We start from the raw sequence: 27870 nt of genomic DNA, 5'->3' as shown, positions 1-27870 counted from the left end.
ATTTTTGCAATACAAATTATTGAATTTTAAATCAAGATAAATTACAGTTTACTTATTACATTTCCTTTCATATGAGCTTCACCCCATCAGTAAATATATTTTGTTTCCTTTCTCAGAGCTTAATAAACATCATTAAATGATTACGAGATTAATGTACTTTCACCAAAAGTAATTCTGATGTTATTATTCTATGAATTATTTATTTAAATCTTGATTTAAGTCGCGATATAAATCAACCTGATCCTTGTTAACCTTGAAAGATAGAAAACCAACGCCATGTAAGAAAAATAAAAGAAAGGCTTTGAAATCCAGCAATTTATTGTCATAAATGCTCAAAATTCAAATTAAAGTTCGCTATGCGAATAGCGTGCATGGGAACGTGATGTATTCTCCCATTGGGGGCAACGCCTCCTTGCAGAATGTCCTGAAGCAGTTGCTGCTGCCTTGGTTGTCGCAAAAGCACACCTCGCAGCCCTCGAACCACTTGGCCCCCAAAATGCACTTCTTCTGCATCGGGCACTGCATCAGGGTGCACGCTATCTGGCCCTTCCTTATGCAGTAGCACTGGTTGCAGTCTCTCTTCCATGCTGTTCCCGGCGTGCAGTTCTCGATGTTCGGGAAGTCTGCGAACAAAATGGCTGCTAAGTTTCGCATTGTTTACACAAATATCAAGGAATGAATTAGAGTTGACTCGGGTATCAGTATCTGCCGATACCCGTGGTATCACACTCTCGGGGGGTTCAATTATCCTGAAAATTATGAAAAATTCGAAGTTTCTTTTTACTTTGCACTTTGTTAACATAACAACTATATTCTATCCCTGGAATCTCTGAAGCAAGACCGCGCATAATGGTAGATAAGGGGAGAGAGAGCGAGTGTGGTCATTCCATGTCAAATCAACCAATTTTAAAATAATTGGTTGTATGACCATTTTAGAAAAATTTCATTTTTAGTTCATAGGTTCGTATATGTTTCTAGATATCAAAACCAATGTTCTAAAAAAATTATTGTCCTTACTTCTCCTGGGGCGGCCCATTTTCCAACATGGCGCATGGCTTTTTTTGATCATTTAGCATATTGAAACTTGAATATCTCAAAAACTATGAGAGCTAGAGACCTGAAATAAAATTCATTTTGTAGCTAATGAAGTATATTTTCTATGATATTCAAGTATGCTTTGCTCAAACTTGCATCCTAAATACGAAAATTATGGTAGAAATTTGGGTAACAATAGTTTAAAGAAATTGCCATATTTGAGCCCATGCTGAAGAAAAGGGTTGCATTTCTAAGCAATGATATTTTGACCTATACTTGCAGGTAGGTCTAAACATTAAAAACATTTCAACCCTTAGACTATACCACTTCATTAAAAAAATCTGGCTTAAAAATCCATTTCTCTAAACTATTGTTGCCCAAATTTCTACCATAATTTTCGTACTTAGGATGCAATTTTGAGATGAATTTTGTTTCAGGTCTCTAGCTCTCATAGTTTTTGAGATATTAAAGTTTCTGTAAACTGCTACATGAGCTAAAAAGGACATGCGCCATGTTGGAAAAATGGCCGGCCCAAGACAACTAAGGACAGTATTTTTTTTAAACATTGGTTTTGATATCTAGAAACACGTACAAACCTATGTACTAAAAATGATTTTTTTCTAAAATGGTCATGCAACCACCATTGGATGATTTAGTATGGAATAACACTGTCGGCGGAGCGAAGCAGTACACGTTGCTTCAAAGGCTGGTAGCTGCAGTCGCATTTTCAACTCCACGTAATCCCCTTCTCTCGCACGTGTTCATTGGTCGAACCCTCTCGAGTCCAAAGATTCCCGCGACAGAGAAAAATGAAATATTCTGATGAAATTCTTGACTATTTTAAAGCAAAATTCTTAGTATATTGATGCATAGGATTGGAGTGGAATACTTACACACTAATAGTAATTCATATATTTGAACAATTTTTAATTATTACAATCTTCAGGTATCGGTGTGAATCGGCGAGAATATCGATATCGGTATCAGTTCAAACTGGTATTGGCTCAGCTCTAGAATTAATAATAATTCGTGGTTTTTTTTTAGTAATGTTTGTAGATCGACGACCTAAAAATTCTCAAAAGGTCCATAAAATAACGTTAAAATTATTTTTGAAATTAATTATAAAGACAGTATTTGTCGAAGTACTTGAAAATGTTCATAGGCGTAACTTAATGGGGGGAAGTGGGCACTTTCACCCCCAAATTTTCAAGTTTATTAAAATGTACAAGTTATGGAATCTGAGTAGCGAAGTAATAAAGAGTAATATTTTTGATTTCGCAAACGTCACAGTTATTTAGCAAATAATCCTGGACGCTGTTTTAATGGGATGGAATCTCTTCCCACAAAGTTAAGTCCCGGATTTGATTCTACCCCCTCAAAAATAGGTCCCAAGTTACGCCCACGAAAATGTTGACAGAAACTGGGCGTGTCGTGGCTAAAAGTACTGATGCAAAAAAGGGTGGAAGATTGGGACACTAATTGTTATGTGCAGCAGACAGACCGACAACCGGGCGCCAAGAAGACGCCTGCGTGTTCTCTTATCTCACTTTTCACTTGAGTTGGAGCAAGTTATGGATTTCCCGTTGTAGAATTTTGTGGGAGAAAATATGACTAAATGCACAAAGCACTCACTCTCTATGTACAACTATCTATGTATGGTGCAACTGAAAGCAAACTGATTACTGATTGTGGTTATCGCGGTCAAGGTCCCGAAAAAAAAAATCTCCGCTGGCCACGTTTTAACTCAGACCACCTCACCCCCCCCCCCCCCCCCGGGTTGAACATTTCTAAATCTCCTCCCGTGGACTTATTCATTTACTTGTGTAGCTTTATATTTTCTCATTTAATTTAATTTAATTTCTTTATTAGTCTATCACAGGACCGAAGTCCCATTTATGCTGAACATGTTGTACACAAATATAATTTTAAAAATGTAATTTTAACAAATGTTAATAATGTTAATATTAATATATAAAATAATGTTAAGATTTATGATATTGTGACAACATATACATACAGTTAAAAACTCTTTTACAAATCCGATAAAATATAATGTTTCACAAAATTTTGTGCCTGATAGCATAACATGAATCAAAAAAATATATTCAAATCATGCACTAAGAATAATTCATAAAACGATACCTGAACTCTTATTATTGGCGAGTTTTTGTGTATGTTTAACCTTGAGAATGGCGAGTAGAAAGGTGTTCTGTTCTTTGCTCTAAAATGTGTTACATGGAAGTTTATTCTCTCTAACAGCTCAGAACATAGCCAATCTTGTCTTACTAATTTACGTAAAAACATTAGATCATTAAAAACTCTTCTGTCTTTCAAGGTATTGATACCAAAATGGCTACATAAAGTGACATAATTTCTATTATGATATTCAATATCGCCATTTGACCATTTGCATTTGTACCTTTTCTGTTCACGGATAGAGAGTAATGATGTATTGAGATACATATCATCATACTGTGACATTTTATATCCATCACCCCACTTCAAAACTTTCGTTCTGTATTAAAATAATGAAAATAGTATTCATGATATTTGTCTCCCCTATTATTGAATGCTGTTCCCTTACCTGGACCATGACTTCTAAAATAATCTTTCCAGGATTCATTCTGTTCTCATCTTTTTCCTCGCCATTGCTTGCCATGGATTTACTTTCTCTGAGACATCTCCATGAAACAGATATCGTGTCTATTTTGAATATCCAGCCACCACACACTCGTCACGAACTAGCAGACATGCAAACTTCATATCTTACATAACCTAATTTTATTTTTAATTTCGTTATAAATTGATGAATACGTATATTGAGAATAGGAATATTGAGCGGCGGCCACATGGTACGTTGAACTAGCATAGCCCCCACATATTTAGACCAGAAACAGGGATATATATATATATATATATATATATATATATATATATATATATTTATACCGTGCGTCCAATTCCTTGCGAGGCCGAGAGATCGGGAAAAGTGTGACGTGCGGCGCTAGCGGAGATGCCGACATTTTCGACCAGTAACGTCCCGCTTATTTTTATGGACATATCTTTATCATGCAGATATTTATATTAATATTGCAAAACTAGCACTACCCTGTGTTATAAGAGTTGTTCAAAGTGATGTCCACCTACATTCACACATTCCTGTCATCGTTTGATGAAATTTTGATTCACACGCAAAACTTCATCTTCCGTAATTCTGCCAAGTTCTGCCCTTATATTGTCTTTTAGTTCGTCGATACTATGAGGGTTATTTCGGTAGACTCTATTTTGACACACCCACGTCCTGTGGAACACGGCGGCGTAGAGGTTTGTTAGGAGAGCGTTATAACGCTGCCCCAATTTATTCGAGTTTTTCTTCGGTTATAATCCGTCGTTTTTGCTTAGGGGTCCTAAAATTTAACGATCAAATCGTCTCTCTACCTGGGGATGAAATGCCAGGAAATTTCTGTGCAAATTGCCTACACACGTCTCGACACGAGTCTGTTTTCACGTAAGTGTCATACATAAAAATTATTTGTACTAACGTGAACTTTGCGGCTGGCATTTCAATCGCCTCACTACACACTGTAATTACACAAAGAAGTAGCACGGCAAGTAACAAAAAACCACACTCTTTCATACATTACGAAATTAACACGCTCTTGGTTCAAGGTCTGTTCCTCACTCCATTCGCAGCTCTGTCCAGGGCACCTGTAGTCGCGAAGGGAAGAACAACTCAAGCTCGGAGCTTTCTGATTGCAAACAATGCTCACGAAAACCGATTACTTTTAACTGTTTAGTCTGCAACGTAATCTTGATGCAGCTTTGCACGTTCGAAACCTCGAAACGATTCCGAGCGAAGCAAACGCTTTCGAGGGTAAACTTAAGCGGGACGTTACCGGTCGATAATGTCGGCATCTCCGCTAATGCGGCCCTCCGCACTTATTCCGATCTCTCGGCCTCGCAAGGAATTAGACGGACTGTACGTACAGGGTGGGGCAGAAAAATGTAGACGATATAAATTTGGGACCATACCGATATCTTTGTAGGTGGCGTGGTGAAACACACATCCCTGTGTAGAGCCTTCAGTCGTCATACAGCGTTGGTCGGAAGAGCATAGAGCGTTTGCTGTGGAATGTTCTTTAGAAACAATGACTCCGCTACTGTAACTAAGCGTGTTTACCGACGACATTTTAAAATCGGAAGGAATGGAAAGGTTCCGATACGCTATACAATACTAAATTGTGTTACACAATCCAGGACTACTGCATCGATTGTCAGTAAGAGGCCTCCTGGTCTCAAAATATCGTCGGAAAATACGCTTAGTTACAATAGCGGGGTCATTGTTTCTAAAGAACTTTCCACAGCAAACGCTCTATGCTCTTCCGACCAACGCTGTATGACGACTGAAGGCTTTAAACCCCTCTACCCAGGTATGCGTGTTTCACCACGCCACCTACAAAGATATCTGTATGGCGCCAAATTTAAATCGTCTAAATGTTTCTGTCCCATCCCACACAAGATCAACAAGAACTAACTAGCACAGACTAAAAACGGGGATGTAATCAATGTCAACAAGACTAATGCAACGTCAGTCAGGTATTTAAGATTAAACTACATTAAAGGAGAAGATGAAAATTAGGCCCTCTTTACCTACAGAATGGATGACTTCTCGTTATAGTTATCGAACATATTATTTCCCGAACATCGCTAACCCTGAGTGGTATATTACATGTACAATTACTAGCAGTGAAATTTCAGCATACCAATAAACGAGAATGTTTTGTAAAATATGATACAGAAAGGGAACCAAGGGTAGATTTTGTGGTCTTACCATGTGTAGCAGGGCACTTTTTGTCAGTGCATCTTTTCACATTAGGCTTATCACAGTAACAAGTGTTGCAGTCTTCTTTCCAAGATGTCCCAGGCAGGCAAAAATCATCCTCAAGCTTCTTATACTTCGTTACAACTGAAATTAATAATTTATCCAATTTTAATTCGATAGTTTCCTAAAGCAGTATGGCCTACGCTACATGTAGTCTTAAAAACATCTTTAAAACAAAAGAAGGAAAACGACAACAGATTCAAAAGTTACAAGCTAGAAATGGCTTTTGGCGCCATTTTCCAATATGGCGGTTCAAAGTGCATTCATGCCTGCCAACAATTAAAATCACTAAATAAGTATACTGATAACATAACAATTTTTCCAAGTTATATACTTTTACATATAAAATGTAGCCTATAGTTTAGTTAAATTGTGACTTAAATCTCAGTAGTGTAATTGATGCTATAACCAGGGCGAGAAATGATGAGCCCCCCTCAAGCAGATTTGCCTACACTTAAAACTAGCTCAACATGAGCATATGAGCTTTTTGCTCAAGTGTGGAACCCTGTCAAGATTTTTGTAAAAATGCCCTCGAGAATTTCCTGAGAAATGATGAGCCCCCTCAGATTGATTTGCCTACACTTATAAAAGGCACTTTTGTGAGATTGTTGTCCATAAACTTGTCAAAAATATGCCGTGCGGTGCAAAGCTGGAACGTATGTTGAAACGTTTATAAAGGAACAATGGTGGAAAATATCAGAATCAGATTATCAGGGTATGTATTATTCACATCTTATCCATAACATATCAGCAAGAGTAAATAATATTTTCAAGGCAACCTACACAACACAGCTCTGTTAGAGATATGGATTATGACAATAACAATATCAACAAGGCTCTATATCTATGTGTGAGATTTGTACCTACACAACACAGCTCTGTTAGGGATTCATAACAGTTCCATGCTGTAGAAATATCAGCAAGGCTCTATTAGATGTTATTTCCATAGTAATCACCTGTCCATAATAATTCCAAGCTCAGCAAGGCTCTGTATCTGTGTGGGATTTGTAATTGTTAGAGATAGGGATATTAAGTATAGAATTAATACTAAATATTATTTTATTTTCTGTGTCTGTATCTAATATCTATCTTCATGCCTATCTATAATAATTCCAAGCTCAGTATTAAAGCTTGTTCCCAATAACAGCATCACCGCACAGCTCTGTAAGGTATAGGGATATTGAGTATAGATTTATAAAATTTGTGTCTAATATCTATCTTCATGGCAATCACTTATCCATAATATTTCTAAGCACAGCAAGGATTTGTATCTGTGTAGGATTTGAATGCTGTTCTCAATAACACACCTATCTATAATAATTCTAAGCTCAGCAAGGATTTGTATCTGTGTAGGATTTGAATCCTCTCAATAACAGCTTCACCGCACAGCTCTGTCAGGTATAGGGATATTGAGTATAGATTTATGGATAAATATTATTTACCTCTTCATGGCAATCACTTATCCATGATTTGAATCCTGTTCCCAATAACATTATGACCGCACAGCTCTGTCAAAAGGATATTGAGTATATTGAGTATAGATATCATTTCATTCTCTGTGTTCTTTATGACAATTACCTATCTATAATAATTCCAAGCTCAGCAAGGCTCTGTATCTGTTTGTGTTTGTGTCTAATATCTATCTTCATGACAATCACCTATCCATAATAATTCCGCTCTGTATCTGTGTAAGATTTGAATCCTGTTCCCAATAATTATATCACCGCACAGCTTTGTTAGGTATAGGGCAATCACCTATCCATGATTTGAATCCTGTTCCCAATAACAGCATCACTACACAGCTCTATTAAATATAGGGATATTGAGTATAGATTTATAGATAAAAATATTTCTTTATCTATATCTAATATCTATCCTCATGGCAATCACCTATCCATGATTTGAATCCTGTTCCCAATAACAGCGTCACTACACAGCTCTGTTAGGTATAGGGATATTGGGTATAGATTTATGTTATTAAATATTATTTCATTCTCTGTGTTTGTGTCCAATAACAGCAGAGATATTGAGTATCTATCCTCATGGCAATCACCTATCCATAATAATTCCGCTCTATATCTGTGTAAGATTTAAAACTTGTTCCTAATAATATTAACCACACAGTTCTGTCAGGTATAAGAATATTGAGTATAGATTGATGGAAAATATTATTTCTGTGTCTGTATCTAATATCTATTCTCATGACAATCACCTATCCATGATTTGAATCCTGTTCCCAATAACAACATCACCGCACAGCTCTGTCAGGTATAGGGATATTGAGTATAGATTTATGGAAAATATTATTTCTGTATCTGTATCTAATATCTATCTTCATGACAATCACCTATCCATGATTTGAATCCTGTTCCCAATAACAACATCACCGCACAGCTCTGTCAGGTATAAGAATATTGAGTATAGATTTATGGAAAATATTATTTCTGTGTCTGTGTCTAATATCTATCCTCATGACAATCACCTATCCATGATTTGAAGCTTGTTCCCAATAATAGCATCACTGCATAGTTTTGTCAGGTATAGGGATATTATAAATTTAATAATAAATATTATTTCTGTGTCTGTGTCTAATATCTATCCTCATGGCAATCACCTATCTATGATTTGGATCCTGTTCCCAATAACAGCATCACAGCACAGTTCTATTAAATATAAAGATATTATAAATTTATTGATACTGTGTTTGTGTCTAATAGGATATTGAATATCTATCTTCATAGCAATCACTTATCTATAATAATTCCAAAACTCTATATCTGTGTGAGATTTGAAGCTTGTTCCCAATAACAGCATCACTGCACGGTATAGGATATTGAGTATAAATTTATGGAAACTACAGCTCTGTTAAAAATTATTATCTAGATATTATTTCCGTGTCTGTATCTGTGTAATTGAATCTTGTACCTAAGTTCCAATTCCCAATAATAACATTATTGCACAGCTCTGTCATGTTTAGGGATATTGAGTATCTATCTTCATGGCAATCACCTATCCATAATAATTCCAAGGCTCTGTATCTGTGTAGGATTTGAATCCTGTTCCCAATAACAACATCACCGCACAGCTCTGTTAATGAATATTTTTGTAACTGTATAATTGAATCTTGTACCTAATAACAAAAATATTGAGTATCTTCATGGTAATCACCTATCCATAATAGTTCCAAAATTTGAATCCTGTTCCCAATAATTATATCACTGGTATCTTCACTCTAAGCTCAGCAAGAATCTGTATTTGTGCGGGGATTTGAAGCTTGTTCCCAATAATTATAACACCGCACAGTTTTGTTCATGGCATAGTTCTAAGTTTAGCAAGAATCTGTATATTTGAATCCTGTTCCAATAACAGCATCACTGCACAGCTCTGTCAGGTATAGGGATATTGAGTATAGATTTATGGAAACTACAGCTCTGTTACAATTGTTCCCAATAACAGCATCACTGCACAGCTCTGTCAGGTATAGGGATATTATTTCATGGCAATCACCTATCCATAATAGTTCTAATTTGAATCTTGTTCCCAATAACAGCATCACCGCACAGCTGTCAGGTATAGGGATATTGAGTATAGATTTATAGAAACCACAGTTCTGTATGCATTATTATTTATCTAGATATTATATCTGTGTCTGTGTAATTGAATTTTGTACCTAATAACAGCAGAAATATTGAGTATCTTCCATGACAATCACCTATTAAGCTCAGCAAGAATCTGTATCTGTGTAGGATTTGAATCCTGTTCCCAATAACAGCATTATTGCACAGGGATATTGAGTATCTAGATATAATTTCATGGCAAAAATTAATTCTTCACTCCTATCCATAAATCTGTGTAGGATTTGAATCCTGTTCCCAATAACAACATAACTGCACAGCTCTGTTAGGTTTAGGGACTAGATATTCATCATCACAACATGCAGCAGAGCTGTTCATAATTGATAAGATATAATTGTACTCAGAACAAACCTCTATAAGATATGACAACCTGCAACAATTTGGATGTATGAGATGTTTTATGGATTTTATGTGTCTGTACTTTTCAGGCTCCTCTGTTACAAACACTTCAATCATGTTCCTGTACCGATACTCTGCAACATATGGGCCATCACTGTAATAATATCTGCCACATGTTCTGTGATTATATGCTCTAACAACTTCATAATCTAAACAAAAAAATAAACCTGAAAACATATCTGTAATCTTATAATAATTATTCTTATCGGTGATACGAACATTGTCAATTCTAACAAGTTTAATTTTCAATATGCTGTTCACATCAGTGCAACAAATTTTTGCAGATTCAATATTGGGCACCTGCTCACATCTGTAATTGTTTTATTGTCATCCTGGAAAAACATGCACATCATCAGGTATTCATATTGAATATTTGAGCACAGCCTGGGTAATAGGGGAACAATATTATATTTTTCATCATCTTCTATTATCCAAATTGTAAAATGTATTATATTTGCATAATTTGTAGATAAACATCTTATGGCCTGTTTCTGGTGCACAGGGTCAAGTTCCTGATCTAGGAAATTGCAAAATTTGGCCTTGCAATCTAAATTATACAGGGCAATCACACAAATATTTCCAATCAATTTTGTTAGGAAATGTTGATGACTGTGCAGAAGAAGTATCTATATGTTTATATGTGAAGTATTTCATGCTATATTCTCTATGGCATTTGGGGCATATTTTTGTGAGTATTCTGCTTTTTTCTGGATTACAATTCTTTTGGTGCTTATCCCAATTGGGGCTGGATATATTTTTATTGCATTGATTGCAATATTTTTGATTTGGCATTTTTGTTGTTGTTTATTATATAAGATTTCCTGGGGTCCAAATCAAAATTTTATACTTAATAAAAAAATATCAATTGGGTTCAGTAGTGTGTTTTGTGTGTGTTTTGTGTGTGTGTGTGTGTGTGTGTGTTAATATTTTTGGCTTTGGTATTTATATAAAATTTCTTGGGGTTCAAATCAAAACTCTATACTTAATAAACCTATGACAGGTTGTCAAAAATTCTGTATATTAAATCAAATAGATTTGTAATTCAATTTATACAAATCTGCAATATTTTTGTGTTTAAAAAATATGAGCAGCACTGCAACAACACACCCTTTCTCTTCAACAACTCTCACAATACTGGCTGATATGCAATGCAAAATCTCTTTATATAGCCTAAACACAGACCGCATTGAAAACATCTGAAACAATAATCCAATCAGAATAAAACACATCATCACATTATGTCATAAGCAACCAATCAGAAAACAACACATGTCTAATAATTTATTGCATAATAATTTGTTGCACAGCATGATGCAATATAAATAAACCAGAAATAGGCCACAACTTGGCCACAAGTGGACCGGAAGTAGGCAAACCGGAAGTGGACCGGAAGTGGACCGGAAGTAAATATGTGTGGGTGGGTGTGGGTGTGGGTGTGTATGTGGGTGGGTGTGGGTGTGTGTGTGTGTGTGGGTGGCTTAGTTTTAAGTGTGGCCAAAAAAAATATCAAGAGGGGCATATTTTTGACAAGTTTATGGACAACAATCTCACAAAAGTGCCTTTTATAAGTGTAGGCAAATCAATCTGAGGGGGCTCATCATTTCTCAGGAAATTCTCGAGGGCATTTTTACAAAAATCTTGGATTAGACAGGGTTCCACACTTGAGCAAAAAGCTCATATGCTCATGTTGAGCTAGTTTTAAGTGTAGCTAAATCTGCTTGAGGGGGCTCATCATTTCTCGCCCTGGTTATAGCATCAATTACACTACTAATCTCCAAACTAATATGTACTATTTCTCAATATTTCGGAATATTTCATGATAAGAGTGACATGGGCAGATTTTTTCCTAATGGCTAAAATAACTATTTCTTCCTTCAACTTTCTTCTATGATGTGAATCAAGAGCTGAATGTCATCAGTATCTCAAGATTCTGTCTTGATTTGATTTTAGGCAAAATATTTTGTCGTCAAATTTAGCCCGCATTTCTGACACTTCAATTCTTTCTTCAAATGTGTAATTGTTAGAGGCATGCTTATTTCGTTTTTGATGAAAACAAGAAATGTGTAATAATTTCTGAAAGGTGTGAAGTGCATTTTCCTACCCTGTTTTGTCACGAAATGATGCGAAAAGAACTGCAAAATGCGATATAGACTCTTAAACACAAAATTTAGAGTATACGTGTATTTACCGATGCGACACTTTATGAAGTTTGAATTATGCTGTGAGTTATGCAATTCACGTAAAATTCAGTAATTCTGCTGTAAATATTTGAGAAGCAAAAATGGACTATTTTATACAGAAATAAACTTAATATTCTGATAAGCACATAAAATGTGTTATTAGAAGGGATATGTTTATTTTGTGAAGCAAGTGCAGTTTAAAAATTAAATTTAGGATTATATTCACAATTTTAAAACCAAAATGTCATATTATGTACCACTTTTAATCCGATTTTTCACCGCTATAACACCAAAATTTCATTTCAGTTACCGCTTTTGAACCCGAAATCGACTCTATTTTTGTACCGAAATTTTGCTTTTTTATTTACCAAAAATATGTGCCTCTAGTGATTGTTGTTAAAGAAAAGAGACCATGGAACACCTAGATGGACTACAATACTGGTTATTATTATACAACTGGCATTACAATAAACCGTATACTTACGTAGAGAGAGGCTACATTGAAATAACGCTGATGCACACAAAAATTTTGCAATCCAGTTCAGAAACATATTTGGAAATTAATTTCCGATAGAGGCGTACCTGGAATTATAGAAAATTGTTAGTGAGATGACGTCATAGAGATTCGAGTAATGGTCGTTTGACAGTTGAAAAGAGCATTTCATTATGTTTGTAATTTAATAATCTGTTTCGTATTATTATCGCCGAGAATTACTTTAAGAAGTAGATTGTATCCGAGAACTTCCGCACCATAGACCAAATGGTAAAATTAACTGTGTTTTATGCTGTTGAAGAATGGCTGGATACCAAGTTACCGTGGTTGTCGCAGAGGATCCGTTGAACGGCGGTATACGCCGTATTCCCTCTGGTTAACCTTAGTCATTAGCGCAGTGGTTCTCAAACTGTGGTACGCGTATCTCCAGTGGTACATGAAGTACTTGAATGGTGTACGCAATCAGCTCAGAGAGTGTTTTTTGGTCCATGGTGCACCTAAAAATCAAGTGACGAAATAGACTAAATTGGAGCCGAATTTTCAAAGTTTCAAGTGCACAACCAGACATCAAGAAACTGTATCAGGCTATACAGGCACATCAATTTCAAAACAAACTCTGACAATTTACAATAAAAACTCCAAAATTGTGCCAGACAGTTTCTTTACAAACTTATTTTTGTTCTTTACTTTTTCAATAACTCTAAAAACATATATGAAAAGTTTTTTTTATATACTTCTTAGCATACATGTGTTTCACATTTCTATTTTTGTAACTAAACAATCATAAAGATTGTAAACGTTGAAACACCCAATATAATAACAAACGTAGGATTCTAATGTTTATTTGTCTGCCATCTTTCCACATACAGCTCGAATGCCATTTTGCACTATTGCAGATACACGCCTCCAACATATCAAAAACGCCCCACCAATCAGGCAGCCAAAACAATTTTAGTGCAGTCGAAATAGGAAAAATTAAGGAACTAATTCATAACAAGCGCAAATTTGAGACGGCAAATATTACAGAATGTTGTCATACCTTACATACCAAACACATTTGCCAAAACCCACTATTGGAAGAACTCCTATGGTGGGGGTACATTAGACGTTTAGTTACGACCAAGGTGGACTGATTTATATTTGTTTTGAAAAAAAATCACTGATTTAAATCACTTGAAAAAAGAATAATGTACATGAGGATTTTGTAGATATCAGAATCACTTTTGGTGAAAGTGCATTAATCTCGTAATCATTTAATGATGATTGTTAGGTTCTAAGATAGGAAAGGAAACAAAATATATGTACTGATGGCATGAAGCTCATACGAGAGGAAATGTTATATGTAAACTGTAAACACATTTAAATTTCTCTTGATTTAAAATTCAATAATTTTTATAGCAAAAATAGCAAACATTTTGTGTAGAATAATATATACAATTCTAATCTTGTAAATAGTGTATCATTAAACTGTAAATAAACATGAAAGCTGATATTTTGTAAACTTCCATTAAAAACATTGTCAAATTCAGCTACAAACATATAAAAAAAGTTTAATTACAATTATATAATTAATACATGCAAAATTTTATATTTTCACTACAAGAAAATTTACTGAAATTATTAGGAGTTTCACTAACACACTCAACAAACATTTCCATACTAAATTCAAACAGAAAAATGTATATTTACATATATTTTTTTATTTGCTTTAATCAAACTGTTCAAGTATTTTACAGGGTCGTTTACCAGAGAAAGCCTTTCTATATTAAAAAAAACATATATGCATGCATGGTGTCAAGAACCATACAAGCAAGTTAAAGCATATTTTTTTTAAAAAAAATGATTTTAAGAAAAAATCATCAAAAATGATTTTTTAAATAATAATCATGATTTTTATCCACCCTGGTTACGAGTAAAGGGTACAGTGAGAAAGAAGTTTAAGAACCGTTGCATTAGCGTTTAACTTTTTCTGAAACGCTTCTACCAGGGGTGCCCACAGGGGGGGGGGGGAATTATTGCGCAGGCTGCGCCATCGAGATTTTTGGGGAGGATTTTCCCTATTCAAATAATATAAAATTCAACATTTATATATTTTTCCAAAATACATGTAAAGGTTTTACACCTTAATGCACCATATTTAATCCATTGATGCAGAAAAGAAAGTGTTTAAGGGTATTATCGAAGGGAGGGTGGTGGGAGAAATATTAACCTTCAAAATATTAGGCCTAATTGTACACGTGGGTTCTAGGGGGATTCTGAATTAAACGTTGGGGGGGCAGTATCCAACTCTAGGTCTTAGATCATGGCGGGTATTTTAGTTAGAGGGGGATTGAGGGGGGAATCCAATTCTTGTGTATTACTATCGTCTTAGACTGTTGCGAAATTCTGGTGTGGAGACTGAGAATTAATTTTTTGGAGGAGACCCACTCTTCAAGATGAACAGTAAGTCTAAAATTGGCTTGGAAATTATGGTGATTGGATTGATATTAAATTTAAAGGGGGAGATATGAAGCTTTTGATAAAATGTTAAAAATTTTAGGTTGTCAAGGGATTTCTGTAGTGGAGAGAGAGTTCGAACATTAAATTTTGGAGACTGTATTTAGCGACGTTTAGACTACGAACGTCCCAAAAAGAAGCTGGTAAAGACTAATTATTTCGGGAACCTAAGAAAGTTTTGAAACCCCATTAAATATAAATATAAAAATGTTCTTGCTCGCTTCGCTCGCAATGTTCTGTTGCTAGGATTCGTGTTTGTTTGGCGCTTTACTGAGGTGAATGTGAAGTTTTATACTAAAAGTGAATAAGAAGACATAAGCGATATTCTCAATATTCATTAATGACATCACTTAATGCTTGTTGGTATACTGCATAATTTAAAGAAGGTGCATCATTTGGAACAAAAATATATCGAATCCGCATTTCTAACTTCTTGTCATAGGAAAATTTTACTTTAACCAGTTAAATTTGCACTGAAGATAAAATCCACGTAATTATTGTTATGGGTTACTGATAATTCTTATCCCAAAAAAACGGATGGGGGTGAGTTCTTTGAAAGAGGAACCGTATTATATTATAGCCCTGAGCTTTACTTTCTGGGAATTACCATATGGTTTGAGTGCGCGAATAATATAATTGGGGGGGGGGGGGACGCATGACTTGATTTTGGGGGGATTGCACCATTAACCTTGGTAGGGATGGGCACCCCTGGCTTCTACTTCGGTTCCTCTGTATTATGTAATCCGACTCTTACTCTAGGGAACTTATTGCGGTTAAATACTTCTATCTTGCTTACTTCAGGCACTGAATGTTTGCCTTTTCTGTTCATTTTCTCGTGTTTTTTATATAAAAAATTCCATTTTTTATTGTAATTAGCAATATTATTAAAGTTCTTAACAATATACAAATTGACAACGCTGCACTGGAGCCTATAAAACACTATTGTAGCAACCATTAAAATACGCGTTTAATATTTTATTCTTAAAAAGGTCTTCTCTATTTTAGCATGTATTTCATATCTTCATCATCTTAATATGAATGAATGATTCGTTTTCTAGAAGTTAATTGATTTCATCCATATATTTTAATGGGAACATAATCTAAAGTTAATAACTAACTAACTCTCTAGCCTTCTTAAGGCACAAGGTTCATGGCTGCAGCAACACAAGCCTTCCATCTGTCCCTATCCTGGGTAAGATAATTGATTGATTGATTGAATTGCTTTCTTTTACTTCGCTTCTTGTGCCACTTTTGGCTAATTTGCGAAGATGAGGATGAGTGATGATATGATGAATGGACACTCACAAACATCCATGCCCAGCCCGGGATTCGAACCCGAAACCCCTGGCGTCGTAGCGCGATGTGCTAACCACTCTGCCACGTGGGCCGGCTGGGGCAGGATGAATCCAATCTCTTCCATCCTTACTGACTTCCTTTAGGACCATCTAAACGTTATCACTCCATCTTCGTCTTGGTCTTCCTACTGGTCTCTTACCATCAGGTTTCGCTGTAAATTCTTCTTTCCTCTCTCATTCGTGCCACATGGCCTGCCCACCTAAGTCTTCTCGATTTGATTATTCTAATAATATCTAGACAGGAGTACATATTATGTAGTTCTAAATTATGTAACCTTCTCCACTCACCTGTCTCCTCATCCCTTTTAAGTCAAAATATTTTTCTAAGGATTTTATTTTCTCTTAATTTACGTCCAAATGTAAGGGACCAAGTTTCACATCCATATAATGCCACAGGCAAAAAAAATCGTAATTTTTTTTTTAGTTTCTTGGACATTATACGAGATGCTAAATGACAAGCATTTCCTGAATTAAATCTTGTTCTTTTTTTCGTATCATTTTCTTTTGTTAGTATCACTCCTCAGTACTTGAATTTGGAAACTGATTCAAAAGCTGTCTAAACTTTAAAATATACAAGGCTTATTCACTTAATCTTGTAATGACAAGTACATAAACTGAAATCTTGCCATTAGGTCATCTCAAAAGTTTGCTGAAACAGAGGAATTCTTTTCTCTTACCCTTGAAACGCCTGTGTTGTTCTGCGTAGAGAAATAGCTCTTTGTGGAGACTGCTTCTTGACATTGGGCAAGAGAAGTTACGACCTCCACAGCTGTAAAAGCAAAGTAACCATAAATATGGTACATGGGATTTCAGAGTTTAAACTGCCATTGGCCAATACCGTAAACCCAAAGAAAATTACCAGTTTACGTCTCGGTTCACTTCTCCTTGCCAATATATTGTCGTATCCCTTTGTTTATAAGCGTTTGTAACCATTAAAAAACATTGGCGGAAGTTGTTGACGCAATCGATTTTTGTGGTTCTTCGGTTTGATTCCCGGCAGGGACATACTTCTGTACTACAGATCCCACCGATGTACTTGGAGGAGGGACCTGTGTGTGTTGGGGATCCAGACCTCCCCCTTCCCCGGAAACACTTGCCAAGCCCAAGCGACATGTGTAGCTTGTGTCATTCTGGTACGAAAACGTGAATTTATTTCGGTGTGACAAATGTCGCTACTCACATATAAACTCCATAAAGGAGACATGAATTTAAGATTTTAGCATAAAGTTCAAATTAATCAAGGACTTCGTTAGGGACGAATATGTCATGTGGACTAAGATAGGTGCATTTACTCTCAAATACAATATCTTCGATAGTCTTCTAAGCAATCACACTCCAACGTTACTTCTATCAAAATCCACCGGCCTTCGTGACGTAGAGGTTAGCACAGCGCGCTAAGACGCCAGGGGTCCCGGGTTCCGAATCCCGGTATGGGCATGGGCGTTCTTTGTGATTGTCCCTTCATCAATTTCATCGCCTCGTCCCTCATCTTCATCTTCGCGATTAGCTAAAAGTGACGAAGTAAAATAAACAAAATCAATGAAACAATTCTATCAAAATCCACCTGGCATTTTAACTTGATTTTTCATATTCAACAGTCTGGAAAATGTAGCAAATGCTACGTTGTATGCCGTGACGGCTGTTAAAAATATTTAGGTATAAAATTGATATCCTCCATTTTGGAAAATCTCCGCCATCTTGAATCTCGATTTTTTTTTTTCTGAGGATGTTACTCTGAAAATATTTTTATAGTGTGGGCCAACACACCAGACCAAAGGAAACCTAAATAATAACATGGTGTTGTTGCTTTGTGCTAATTTATTTGTGCATTTTAAATACATCATAAACACGGATATAGTAATGTATAGACACGTCGTCCATCACAGCATGATGCAGAGGCTCTGTGGGTGAGTGGCGATAGTCGGTGCTTCAAGGGATAACTCAGTGGTGTGGCTCCTGTGCTGGTTTAGTGACGGGTGTTTCAGAAGTGTGGGGTGTCGGGGGGAGATTGACGCAGGCCTTGAGGGTGCAGATGGCGATTCCCTTCTCTGTGCAGTGGCAGTCGTTGCAGTCCTGCTTGTAGGTCGTCCCTGGTGTGCAAGTCTCGTTCTTGGGAAACTCTGCAGCGGATACTGAAAGAGACATAAATAAGCATTCATTACCCTACTGTGTTAATCTCTCTCTCTCTCTCTCTCTCTCTCTCTCTCTCTGTTGCTCTCTATTTCTATCTCTCGCTTTTTCCTTACTCTATCTCTTTTTCTTTCTCTGTCTCTCTGTTTCCCCATTTCTCTTTCTCTCTTCCTCCCCCTCCCTCTCATTGAGATTAAACCTTCCAGTACAAGTTTTCTATCACTTAATAAGTAATACCGTCCTCGACCAATGGGCTAGCAGGCCATATTGAATAAAAATGTATTTATTAACAATCTATAATTCATCTTTCATAACCTATAATAACACCACAAAATATAGAATGACCTATTGATTTTTATTAAACAATCAGAATTTGTTTTCTCTCTCATACTGCTCCTGTATAAAATGATACACATCAAAATAAGAATAACATTTCTTTGATCCGTGCTAGATAATATATCTTCGGAATATGATAGAAAATAGAGAGAATTTAATGAGTATTGGGATGGTCGTCCGTTTTAACATAACGTTATATCAAAGAGAGGACACGAAAGAGAAGCGGAGTCAAACACATGAATAAGGTTGTGGGTTCCAGTTTCGAATCTCCCACGCTCGAGCGTTTACAATGGAATATAGCTACTTCTAATAACCTTGGGAATATCATTTTAATGTGGCAATAATGTATGTAAAATATCTGCCTTGGTAGTTTCAGCCCACAGTCATCTATTTCATTTTCATAATATTTTCGTTTTTAAAACTATTAAAATAAATACTTAATTTTTTTGTATACAGATAAATTTATTACCAAAAGAAAGCTTAAACATTAAATTTTTATTTGTGGAAAAAAGTATTGGACAAATGGTGACCGTTCATGTTTTCACATTCAATTATTCTTGAACTAAAGTTTTCGATCAGTCGCCGAAGCATTGCACGAGGAATAGCATTGATTTCATCCGTAATTCTTTGCTTCAATTCTCTCAAATTTTGTGGCATTGAGATGTATATCTTACTCTTAAGGTAACCCCATAAAAAGAAATTTAATTAAATTTGCGCTTGGGACGTCTCTCATTCCTGCCAGGTTATAATGATGCCGGTACAAACGATGCACAACCAGTAGCGGCTTCTGTCTATTCGCACATTCGCACGTGCACACCCAAAATAAATCTGCAATGCAATTATTTTTTATTATACTTATTCACTGTACACTATCTCCTTCAAAACATCAAACGTTCCGAAGCCAAATCGCCCCATCGGCTTCGCATTACCAACGCCTGCCGCTGAGATACGTTCGCTCGGAACACAAGTCGACCTGTGCTCGTTTGCCGCTGTTTGCAGCACGTAAGAAAAGAGAAGGGATTCCCTCTTCTAGATCGCGGTATTATGGGCTTCACGCACATTGTGTTCACGATACAGCAGTGCTGCAATCCCGTTCCATTCGAGATCGTGAAGCGGAGTAGAGGCAACCCACACATCGTCGTAAATCAAGGGATTTTTTTTTGGAAAAGGGAATTTCTATGGTATCTTCGCCCACAATGTCACGAGCATGACAGGGGCAAGAAAGAAGTGAGGACGGAAGGGGGGGGGGAGGTGGCAACTGAAAGTCAAATGTCTTGCATTGTCTTTGCTTAGTGCAGCTTGGTCAAAATAAAAATAAACTGCCCTTGTGACGCTGTAGTCTAATTATCAACCTGCCCAGAGGAACCGTGGATCAGTCAGCTGTGCCTGCTCGTGCGTTGCAAAATTGTTGCACTGTCAAAAGTTCGTTCCTGTTTCAGTGGAAAGTGTTTGCTTTCGTAGTGAAAGGAAAAACTGTACATAGCAAAAGCAGAGACGTAATATTTATCGGTTTTTTTTTTTTTTTTTTTTTTTTTTTTTTTTTTTTGAGGGAAGTTAGCTACAAAGCGTGCAACGAATGCAGTAATAATACGGATACGGCGGAAGGGAAAGGAAATGTTTGAAGTAAGAAGAGGCCAGTGTGGAATGGACTGAGTGAGTACTGTTATTTTCTTTAATATTTATTATCATCTTGATTTCTCTTGCATCTGTCGGTCATTAGAAGTAAACAACTGCTATATATATTACAACTGATTTTCTGCATGTGGTCGTTGGATCTGCTACCTTGTTTGCAGGAGTGGCTAGAGATAAAATTTTCACCCGGGCGAGGTGGAATTTTGGCGCCCCCTACTTTCCACCTTCCTTTAATATAAATCATAACCATGTTATATATTTACGGTTTTAATGACGAAAAATAATAGCCATATTTTAAAAATACTTTAATACTGTTGAAGAACACGTTTATTGTAGGCACGTGTTTAATTAATACCTACATCATGACATCAAAACAACAAAAATCTCTTAGCTTAAATTCCTACATGATTTTGCAATATACTTATTAAGTTATTCAGCAGTAACTTCAATTAATTCTTGTCAACATTAAATCCAACTCTTTTTAAAACAAATAGCCACGGATACGGTGGAGGCACATGGTGGTTCGCATCCCACTTTAAACTGTAGGTCGTCTCTACTTGCTTTTCTGTGCTTAAAGTGGACCTAAAAAATAAACTCAAACAAAGAAACAAATAGAATTTGCCTCTAATGAAGGAGGATCCTCGGTTTGGCGCCCCGGATAATCGCATGGCCCTGCTTGTTTGATGTATGCAAATGATGTTATTCTTGTTCACTATTATCAGTGGAGCGATGGAGAAAATTTTTACTAAATATTTTGCAAATCGACAATAATATTGAATATTGTAGATCGGTATTTCTATGTTTATAGTGATTTTGTCAGGTTATCGAATGCTGAATTATCTATACCCAGTAACAACGCTCTTCTCGTGATCGACGGAAAATTCACCGAAGTATTTCCAATTTATATATATTAACATTTTTGATATTTTTCATGAAATAAATCTCTCTCAGCCTCATTTTCAGTAAAAGGTGGTCATAACTTGTGTTGCCAATACATTTAGCATCATAATGTACGCAAAAACGGGTGCGAGTATTTGAGAGGGTTGATAACACTTCTTCTGGACACGAGTCTGAACTGAAGTGCACACCCATAAAGTCAGACCACGAGCCGCCACTGCGCACAACAACATAATCATCATCATGGCTACTAAATGTTAACAATGTTGCCAAGCGTTTGCGATCTATCTCATTTCTCCGTAATGTGCGAATTGCCCTAGAGGGCGGATTCAAAAACGAAAATGTTTCTGAGACACCCCTTATTACTGTGTATCGGGAAGATAGACTAAAATACATTTTAACATGGCAATGATGACTATGTTTATTTGAGTTTCAATTTCACTGTATCTTCACTTCACGATCCGTATTCGAGGGCCACTACCTCAGACAAATTACGGTTATACGTGTACCACTGGTCTTCGAGCGTGTACCACTCGTTTTGCATGTTCGAGTGTCATTCGCTCGAGCGAAGAAGCTCCCGATTCCGTACGCTATCTAGCGTCGTCCGTGCGAACTATTTGGGGCTCGAGCGAAATCATCTCTCCCCCTTCAGCACTCTAGTCGTGACTAACCGGAAGAGGTTGACAAGTGACGTGAAATAACCCAATTAAAAGCAAATGCAGAGAGATGTTTATAGAACCAACCTGTCTGCTGATCTGCGACGTCTCTCTTAGGCTTGCTGCTCTGCGCGGCCGGCTTCCTGGTGGTGCCGGCGGGTGCTTGCTTGACGCAGTCCTTCTGGGTGCACAGGGCGAGGCCTCTGGAGGTGCACCGGCAGGTGTTGCACTCTTTCTTGAACGTCGAACCCGGGTTGGTGCATTTCTCCAAGTTAACTGTAACGAAACGGAAAAATGTCATTATTATTATTAGTTCAGCACAGAATGCATCCCATACGTTGAACATGTTATACTATATATACCAGAAAAGAAAATAGCACAAGAACATCTATGTACACAATATTAGGTCGAGATCGAGAATATGTGGAGCCATACCATACATCTTTTATGTGTCTTCATGGCATAGTGAAATGCAAGGGGGAATTTGTAGTAAAAGATAGGAAATATGTTATAATTCAAATCAAAATTAAGAAATCATCTTCTGGAGGCAACTTACCAGTACTGAAAATAGGGAAATAAAATTAAACCCTCGTGTAAACTTGTAGGACCAACAGCCACCGACTTTTTCTGTAATTTGAGTATGTTTGTTGTGTGTGTGTTTATGTTTTACGTGTATTTGTTTTACTTAGTTTGTATGTATTTTTTGTTTTTCTTTTTTATGTTTTTATTTTATTTTTTCTTGTGTTTTTCTTTTTTTCGGTATCTTAATGTTCTTAGTTTTTTATATATTTCACAAACAGTTAGCTATAAGAATTAATTTATAAAATGTAAAGTAGAGATGGTTCAGTGGAAGAAAAGGCTTGTGCCTTAACTTCGCCATCCAGAACAAGGAATAAATAAATAAATAAATATAAATTAAAATATAGGAATCGTTGGATAATGGAAAACACTCATGGAGGTGGGAAATGTGTACTAATATAATAACTAATATATAACTAATATAATAACTAATACAGTATAATAATAAAAATATTCCCTGAGGATAAACATTGTACCCCAAAGTACAAAATTGTATAGGAGGCATATAAATCGAAATCGCGCTCGGTTGCTAGTGTATCTAATATCAGTATAAAATATACATGGTCGGTTACTTACACTGGCTGGCAGGAGACGCTGACTCCACAAGCACGACCGTTGCAAGCACAACCAATATGCAGATGACCTTCATGTTTGCTAAAATAGAGTGAATTAAAGGGTTGTAAGAATATAGTAATAATAATAATTCCTTTATTTGGCGAGCGAGATTCAGCCGTAGCCTGCTCTACCTTGTCGTGAGATACAAAAGAAGAATATTATATAATAATATATGAATACATATAGAAGGAATGACTAAAATTTAAGAATTTCACATATACCTACAATTACAAATATAGTCATAATAATATTATAAAGAAACATAAAAATATTGAAAACCAATAGCAGAAAATATATTTATTGGTTAGTAAAGTTATAGTAAGACACATGATTGTGTCGATTGAAATGAGGGGATGGTTGTAGATGAGAAGACGCAAAACAAACACTTGGCCTTGCCGAGGGATACAGTGTTGCAAGGACACTTCACGACATTAACCTAGAAGTTCTCAATACTCGTCAAAACTATAGGCCTAAGATATGCCATATATCTAACCCTCTTCAAGTGTAAAGGAAAGTAACACATCTACAAAAATCGATGAGAATTTTACTTTACAAGGTTAAATTACAATTGTCATGCTTCGTTTGCAGGTACGTAGGTTCAGTTAAGCATAGTATGATACTTTCTTCGCCAATAACATATTTTATAGTAGAGCTAAGCATTGGTTCAAAATGTTCATGTGAAATGCATAGTTTCGGTCATCGATTCGAATGAAATAAGTTTTATTGATATTTTTAATTTGATTAAGTGATGTTTTCTTGTTAATTGAATTCAACTGACTTGGCTTTTTTGCTGTGCGAGGTTCAGCTGTTGCAAGTCAGAACAGATGCAATAGGTATTAGGTCCCATTTGGCTTGTCCACGTGGGCAATACTGAGCAACATATGTTTGTTTCACGAGGAGAAAAACCGGCTCAATAAGGAATGTTACATACAGGGGTTTCCACAGGAGGGTTTCATGACGTGCTTGCGTAATGGGAATTTTTTGGGGGGACAAAATTTTATACCAATTCTATATATCTTCACACAAAAATGGGGGGGGGGGTATCGTATCATTTGATTGACTTGTTATTGATTTTTAGTTTTGGTGTATTCGTATTAATATAAGGTTAGTCGAACAGACAGATTGTGCAGAATAAGGTTGACTTACAATGGCAGTGATCCTAAAGTATCTAAAGTAAACATATACTCCTTAAATATGTCTGTATTATACAGTTACACAACGACAGGGGGGGCAGGTGATCATTACCCCCCCCCCCCACCGTCGACGGAAGTCAATTCTAGGGTAGCAAGGGGACAAACATTGACTGCCAAGGGCACCTGCAGGGGAGCACAGAGGAGCAATTACCCCTTCCATTTCAAATTTTATGCAAATAAAAATACATTTTGTAAATTTTTCTTGCTTGCTTCGCTCGCATTATCTACTTTTCTCGTTTTCGTCAAGTTCAGAGCTGTAGCTAGGGGCGGCGGGAGTCGGCCATGGGCGCCGAGTGATCTAAAAATGTTGTAAAAGAGAGTTTGCCATGGCGTCCAGTGAAATTATTTGCACCCTATTAAATCAATATTGTTTTCAATTGCAAAAATTGGATCTTAAAATTTTCTTCTTCGCTTCGCTCGCATTCTGCTTCTTTTCTGTAATGTAATGTATTTAAATGATATGTGTTGTATATTTGTATTGAATAAGCTTTCAATACGTACACAATTTGGTGTTAGCTTGTTCAATATGTATTTTCTATTTTATGTCGCATATGTGTAAAGCATATGTTGTGCGTGAAAGTTACACATGTATCTTCGGAATGCATTTATCATTCATTTTCTGCCATTCAAAAATACAGTTTGGGTGCTTGTTTTCCATGTGAATTTGACGGTTTTGAAAAAAGTTTCATATCGTTTGTTCCAAACAAATGCTTTAGCACAGACTTCTAACCCCCTCTTTGCGTAATTTATGAGGATAATAACGTCTTCGTTACTAGTACTACTGGTAGTAGCAGTAATAATAATAATAAAGCCATTATTAATGTTATTATTATTATTGGTACGTTTATCCTGGTACTTGCCCCCCCCCCAGACAAACTTCGTGGTTGCACCTCTGATATTATATTTCTTGTCTGACAAAAATAATTTGAGTAATTAATTCGACATAAACAGTGGGGGGGGATGTTCTACCCTTTTGTGGGGGAGTGCGTCATGAGCCTTGGAGGGGATGGGCACCCCTGGTCACATATATACACGTATTTGAAACTGACGTTTACCAACAACTTTAAACGTGTTTTCGGAACTTAGATAATTTCAAATTCACCATTTCTTTCACGTTTTATCGCATTTACGTACAACGCTAAAGAGACCCCATTTAAAGTGATTGACTGTGGGATTGCTAGACCTTTTGGTACATAGTCGAGCATAAATTAAAGTTAGATGTGACTACTTGCTCTTAGTAATAACTTCAAAGTTAAAATGTTTATACTCTTGTAATTATTGAGCTTTCTTATTATCAGCTTGTAACATCTGAGAAGAATCGATTGTGTTAATTTCATGCGCCATCTATTATTGGTGATACAAGCTAAATTTGCGGCGGCAAAACCACTTCCGGTGGTACCGTAGAATAAGATTACGATACCACTTCTTCCTTTTGCACAATATATGTCTCAACCTACATTAAGTTCTTCTCCCGTGATAGCGAAGACGTTACACAGAGATCCTTGTAAAAATTAGACAGGAAGTCAGCCAATAGAAAAACAGGATACGTGCAACCTTTTGAGCGTGACATTTCGGCATGAATCCGATTATTATCTACGTCCTGTTTTCTTGTAATTTACCACAAGCTTCCTACATCAATTAGCACACACTTTTAAAGAGTCTAGGCTACGTGCATTTTCTGCCGGGATCTCGACGGTTAATGATTCATGTGGTTGAGTTTTGAAGGACCATGATTTGTTTTTCCGTTCGATTATTCTTAATTCTCTTTAGGGTTTCAAATACAACTATGATGTGCATTTTGGTTAATTGAGAAGTGAGAAGAGAAGTTGTTTGGAGTATTTCAAACAGCGAAATATTGTATTTATAGGTTTTGTAAAAAAATACAAAAACACTTTAATGTTGTTCGTGGCAAGTAATAGCATTGATCAGGAGCTACATAATAAACGAGATCATGACAAATTTCTATTTCTGACCATATGACACAATACAGAACACATCCAGGGCTGTTATCGAGAGTATACGGCGCTACACGTCATATACCCTCTGGGTGACCTTTCCCTTTAGAGTATATAGCTTCTGCTACAATCCGCATCCATTCTCGTTTAGTTTGTATTTATTTATGTATTTTTCCATTACTGCAGTGAGTTTATTACGGTCAAATACTGTGATTTCACGTGGTCGCGAACATAATGCCGAGAAGTCCCACCAGTTGATCAGATTAAGCCTCAGAAATATGTGAAGATATGGCTTCAAAACCACCATGCTGCAAATGACGCTAATTCAGTGGCGCAACCACGCGGGGGAGGGAGGCATTGTACCCCCCCACCAACCTTGGACGGAAATCAAATCAGGGGGGGAAACATTTAAGTAAAAAAAAGCAAGACTAGCAGAATGTAAAAGTAGGAGGACAAAAGGATACTCAATATGGAACTAGTTTCCACGTATTTGCCCAGACTTCCAAGAGCAACTGCAGGGGCACAGAGTGGCATTTTCCCCCCTCGATTTCAAATTTTATACAAATAAATATATGTTTCGTAAAATTTTCTTGCTTGCTTCATTCGTAATTCCTCCTTTTCTTACAGTCTCGTCAAGTTCAGAGCCGTAGTTATAACCCTGGAACCGAACGATCTAAATTAGGAAATTGTGAAAGAGAATGCCATGACGCCCCGTGAAATTATTTGTGCCGCCCTAATAAATCAACATTGTTTTCAGTTTGTAGAAATTGGGATCTAAAGATTTTCTTGCTCGCTTCGCTCGTACCGTCATTCTTTTTCTGTAATGCATTGTAAATTACCAGAGAGAAAAGTATCGCCAACTAAGTACTTCAGACTGTTTCTGCTAAACACTTTTGCATGAACAATTGTTTGGAGGAAAAGGAGCGCCCATATTTCAGAGACAATTTATATCATTTTTGCTGTTGGGCTTGTTATGAGGCGGAAGAATTATGTAATATATTTAAATAATGTTATATATATACATGTTTTAAATAAACTTGGAATACGTACACAATTTAGTGTTAACATGTTGCATATGTACTTCCTTATTTTACGTCGCTCCATGTTACATATGTGTAAAACGTATGCTGTACATCAAAGTTATACATGTCGTATGTACAAAAACAATTATATCCGTCATGCATTTTCTGTATTTCGAAAATACAGTTTGTGTGCTTGTTTTCCATTATTAGATAATGTGAAATTGAAAGCGTTGAAAAAATATTTCAATTCGTCCAAAACAAATGCTCTCGCACCGACTTCTACCTCGTTTTGCGTGATTCACGAGGATAATAATGTATTTGATATTACCACCACCACCACCACCACCACTACTACTACTACTAATAATAATAATAATAAT

General features: G+C 36.3%; 2 protein-coding genes across 2 annotated transcripts in view; both read right to left on the bottom strand.

Moving 5' to 3' along the window:
* Positions 1-88: 88 nt before the first annotated feature.
* On the bottom strand, positions 89-17233 carry LOC145986808 (uncharacterized). The gene is made up of 4 exons (XM_083121255.1): positions 17153-17233; positions 12616-12713; positions 5867-6001; positions 89-623 (listed from the first exon to the last, which is right to left on the bottom strand). Exons 2-4 carry the CDS (start codon positions 12680-12682, stop codon positions 355-357), a joined length of 471 nt encoding a protein of 156 aa, XP_082977381.1. The 5' UTR covers positions 12683-12713; positions 17153-17233; the 3' UTR covers positions 89-354.
* Positions 17234-18275: 1042 nt separating this feature from the next.
* LOC145987062 (uncharacterized) overlaps positions 18276-27870 on the bottom strand; it is a 56231-nt gene continuing 46636 nt past the window's right edge. The window contains exons 7-9 of the mRNA XM_083121519.1: positions 23282-23359; positions 22214-22402; positions 18276-18607 (exon numbers count right to left, since the gene is read on the bottom strand). Of these exons, the coding sequence (XP_082977645.1) occupies positions 18417-18607; positions 22214-22402; positions 23282-23359 (458 nt within the window). The 3' untranslated portion in view covers positions 18276-18416. The remainder of the gene's footprint in view (positions 18608-22213; positions 22403-23281; positions 23360-27870) is intronic.

Source organism: Lepisma saccharinum, chromosome 4, assembly GCF_977018435.1.
Source record: "Lepisma saccharinum chromosome 4, izLepSacc3.1, whole genome shotgun sequence".
Taxonomy (NCBI): Eukaryota; Metazoa; Arthropoda; class Insecta; order Zygentoma; family Lepismatidae; genus Lepisma; species Lepisma saccharinum.
Note: the sequence above shows the minus strand (reverse complement) of the source record. Positions and strands in the feature narration are given on the sequence as shown.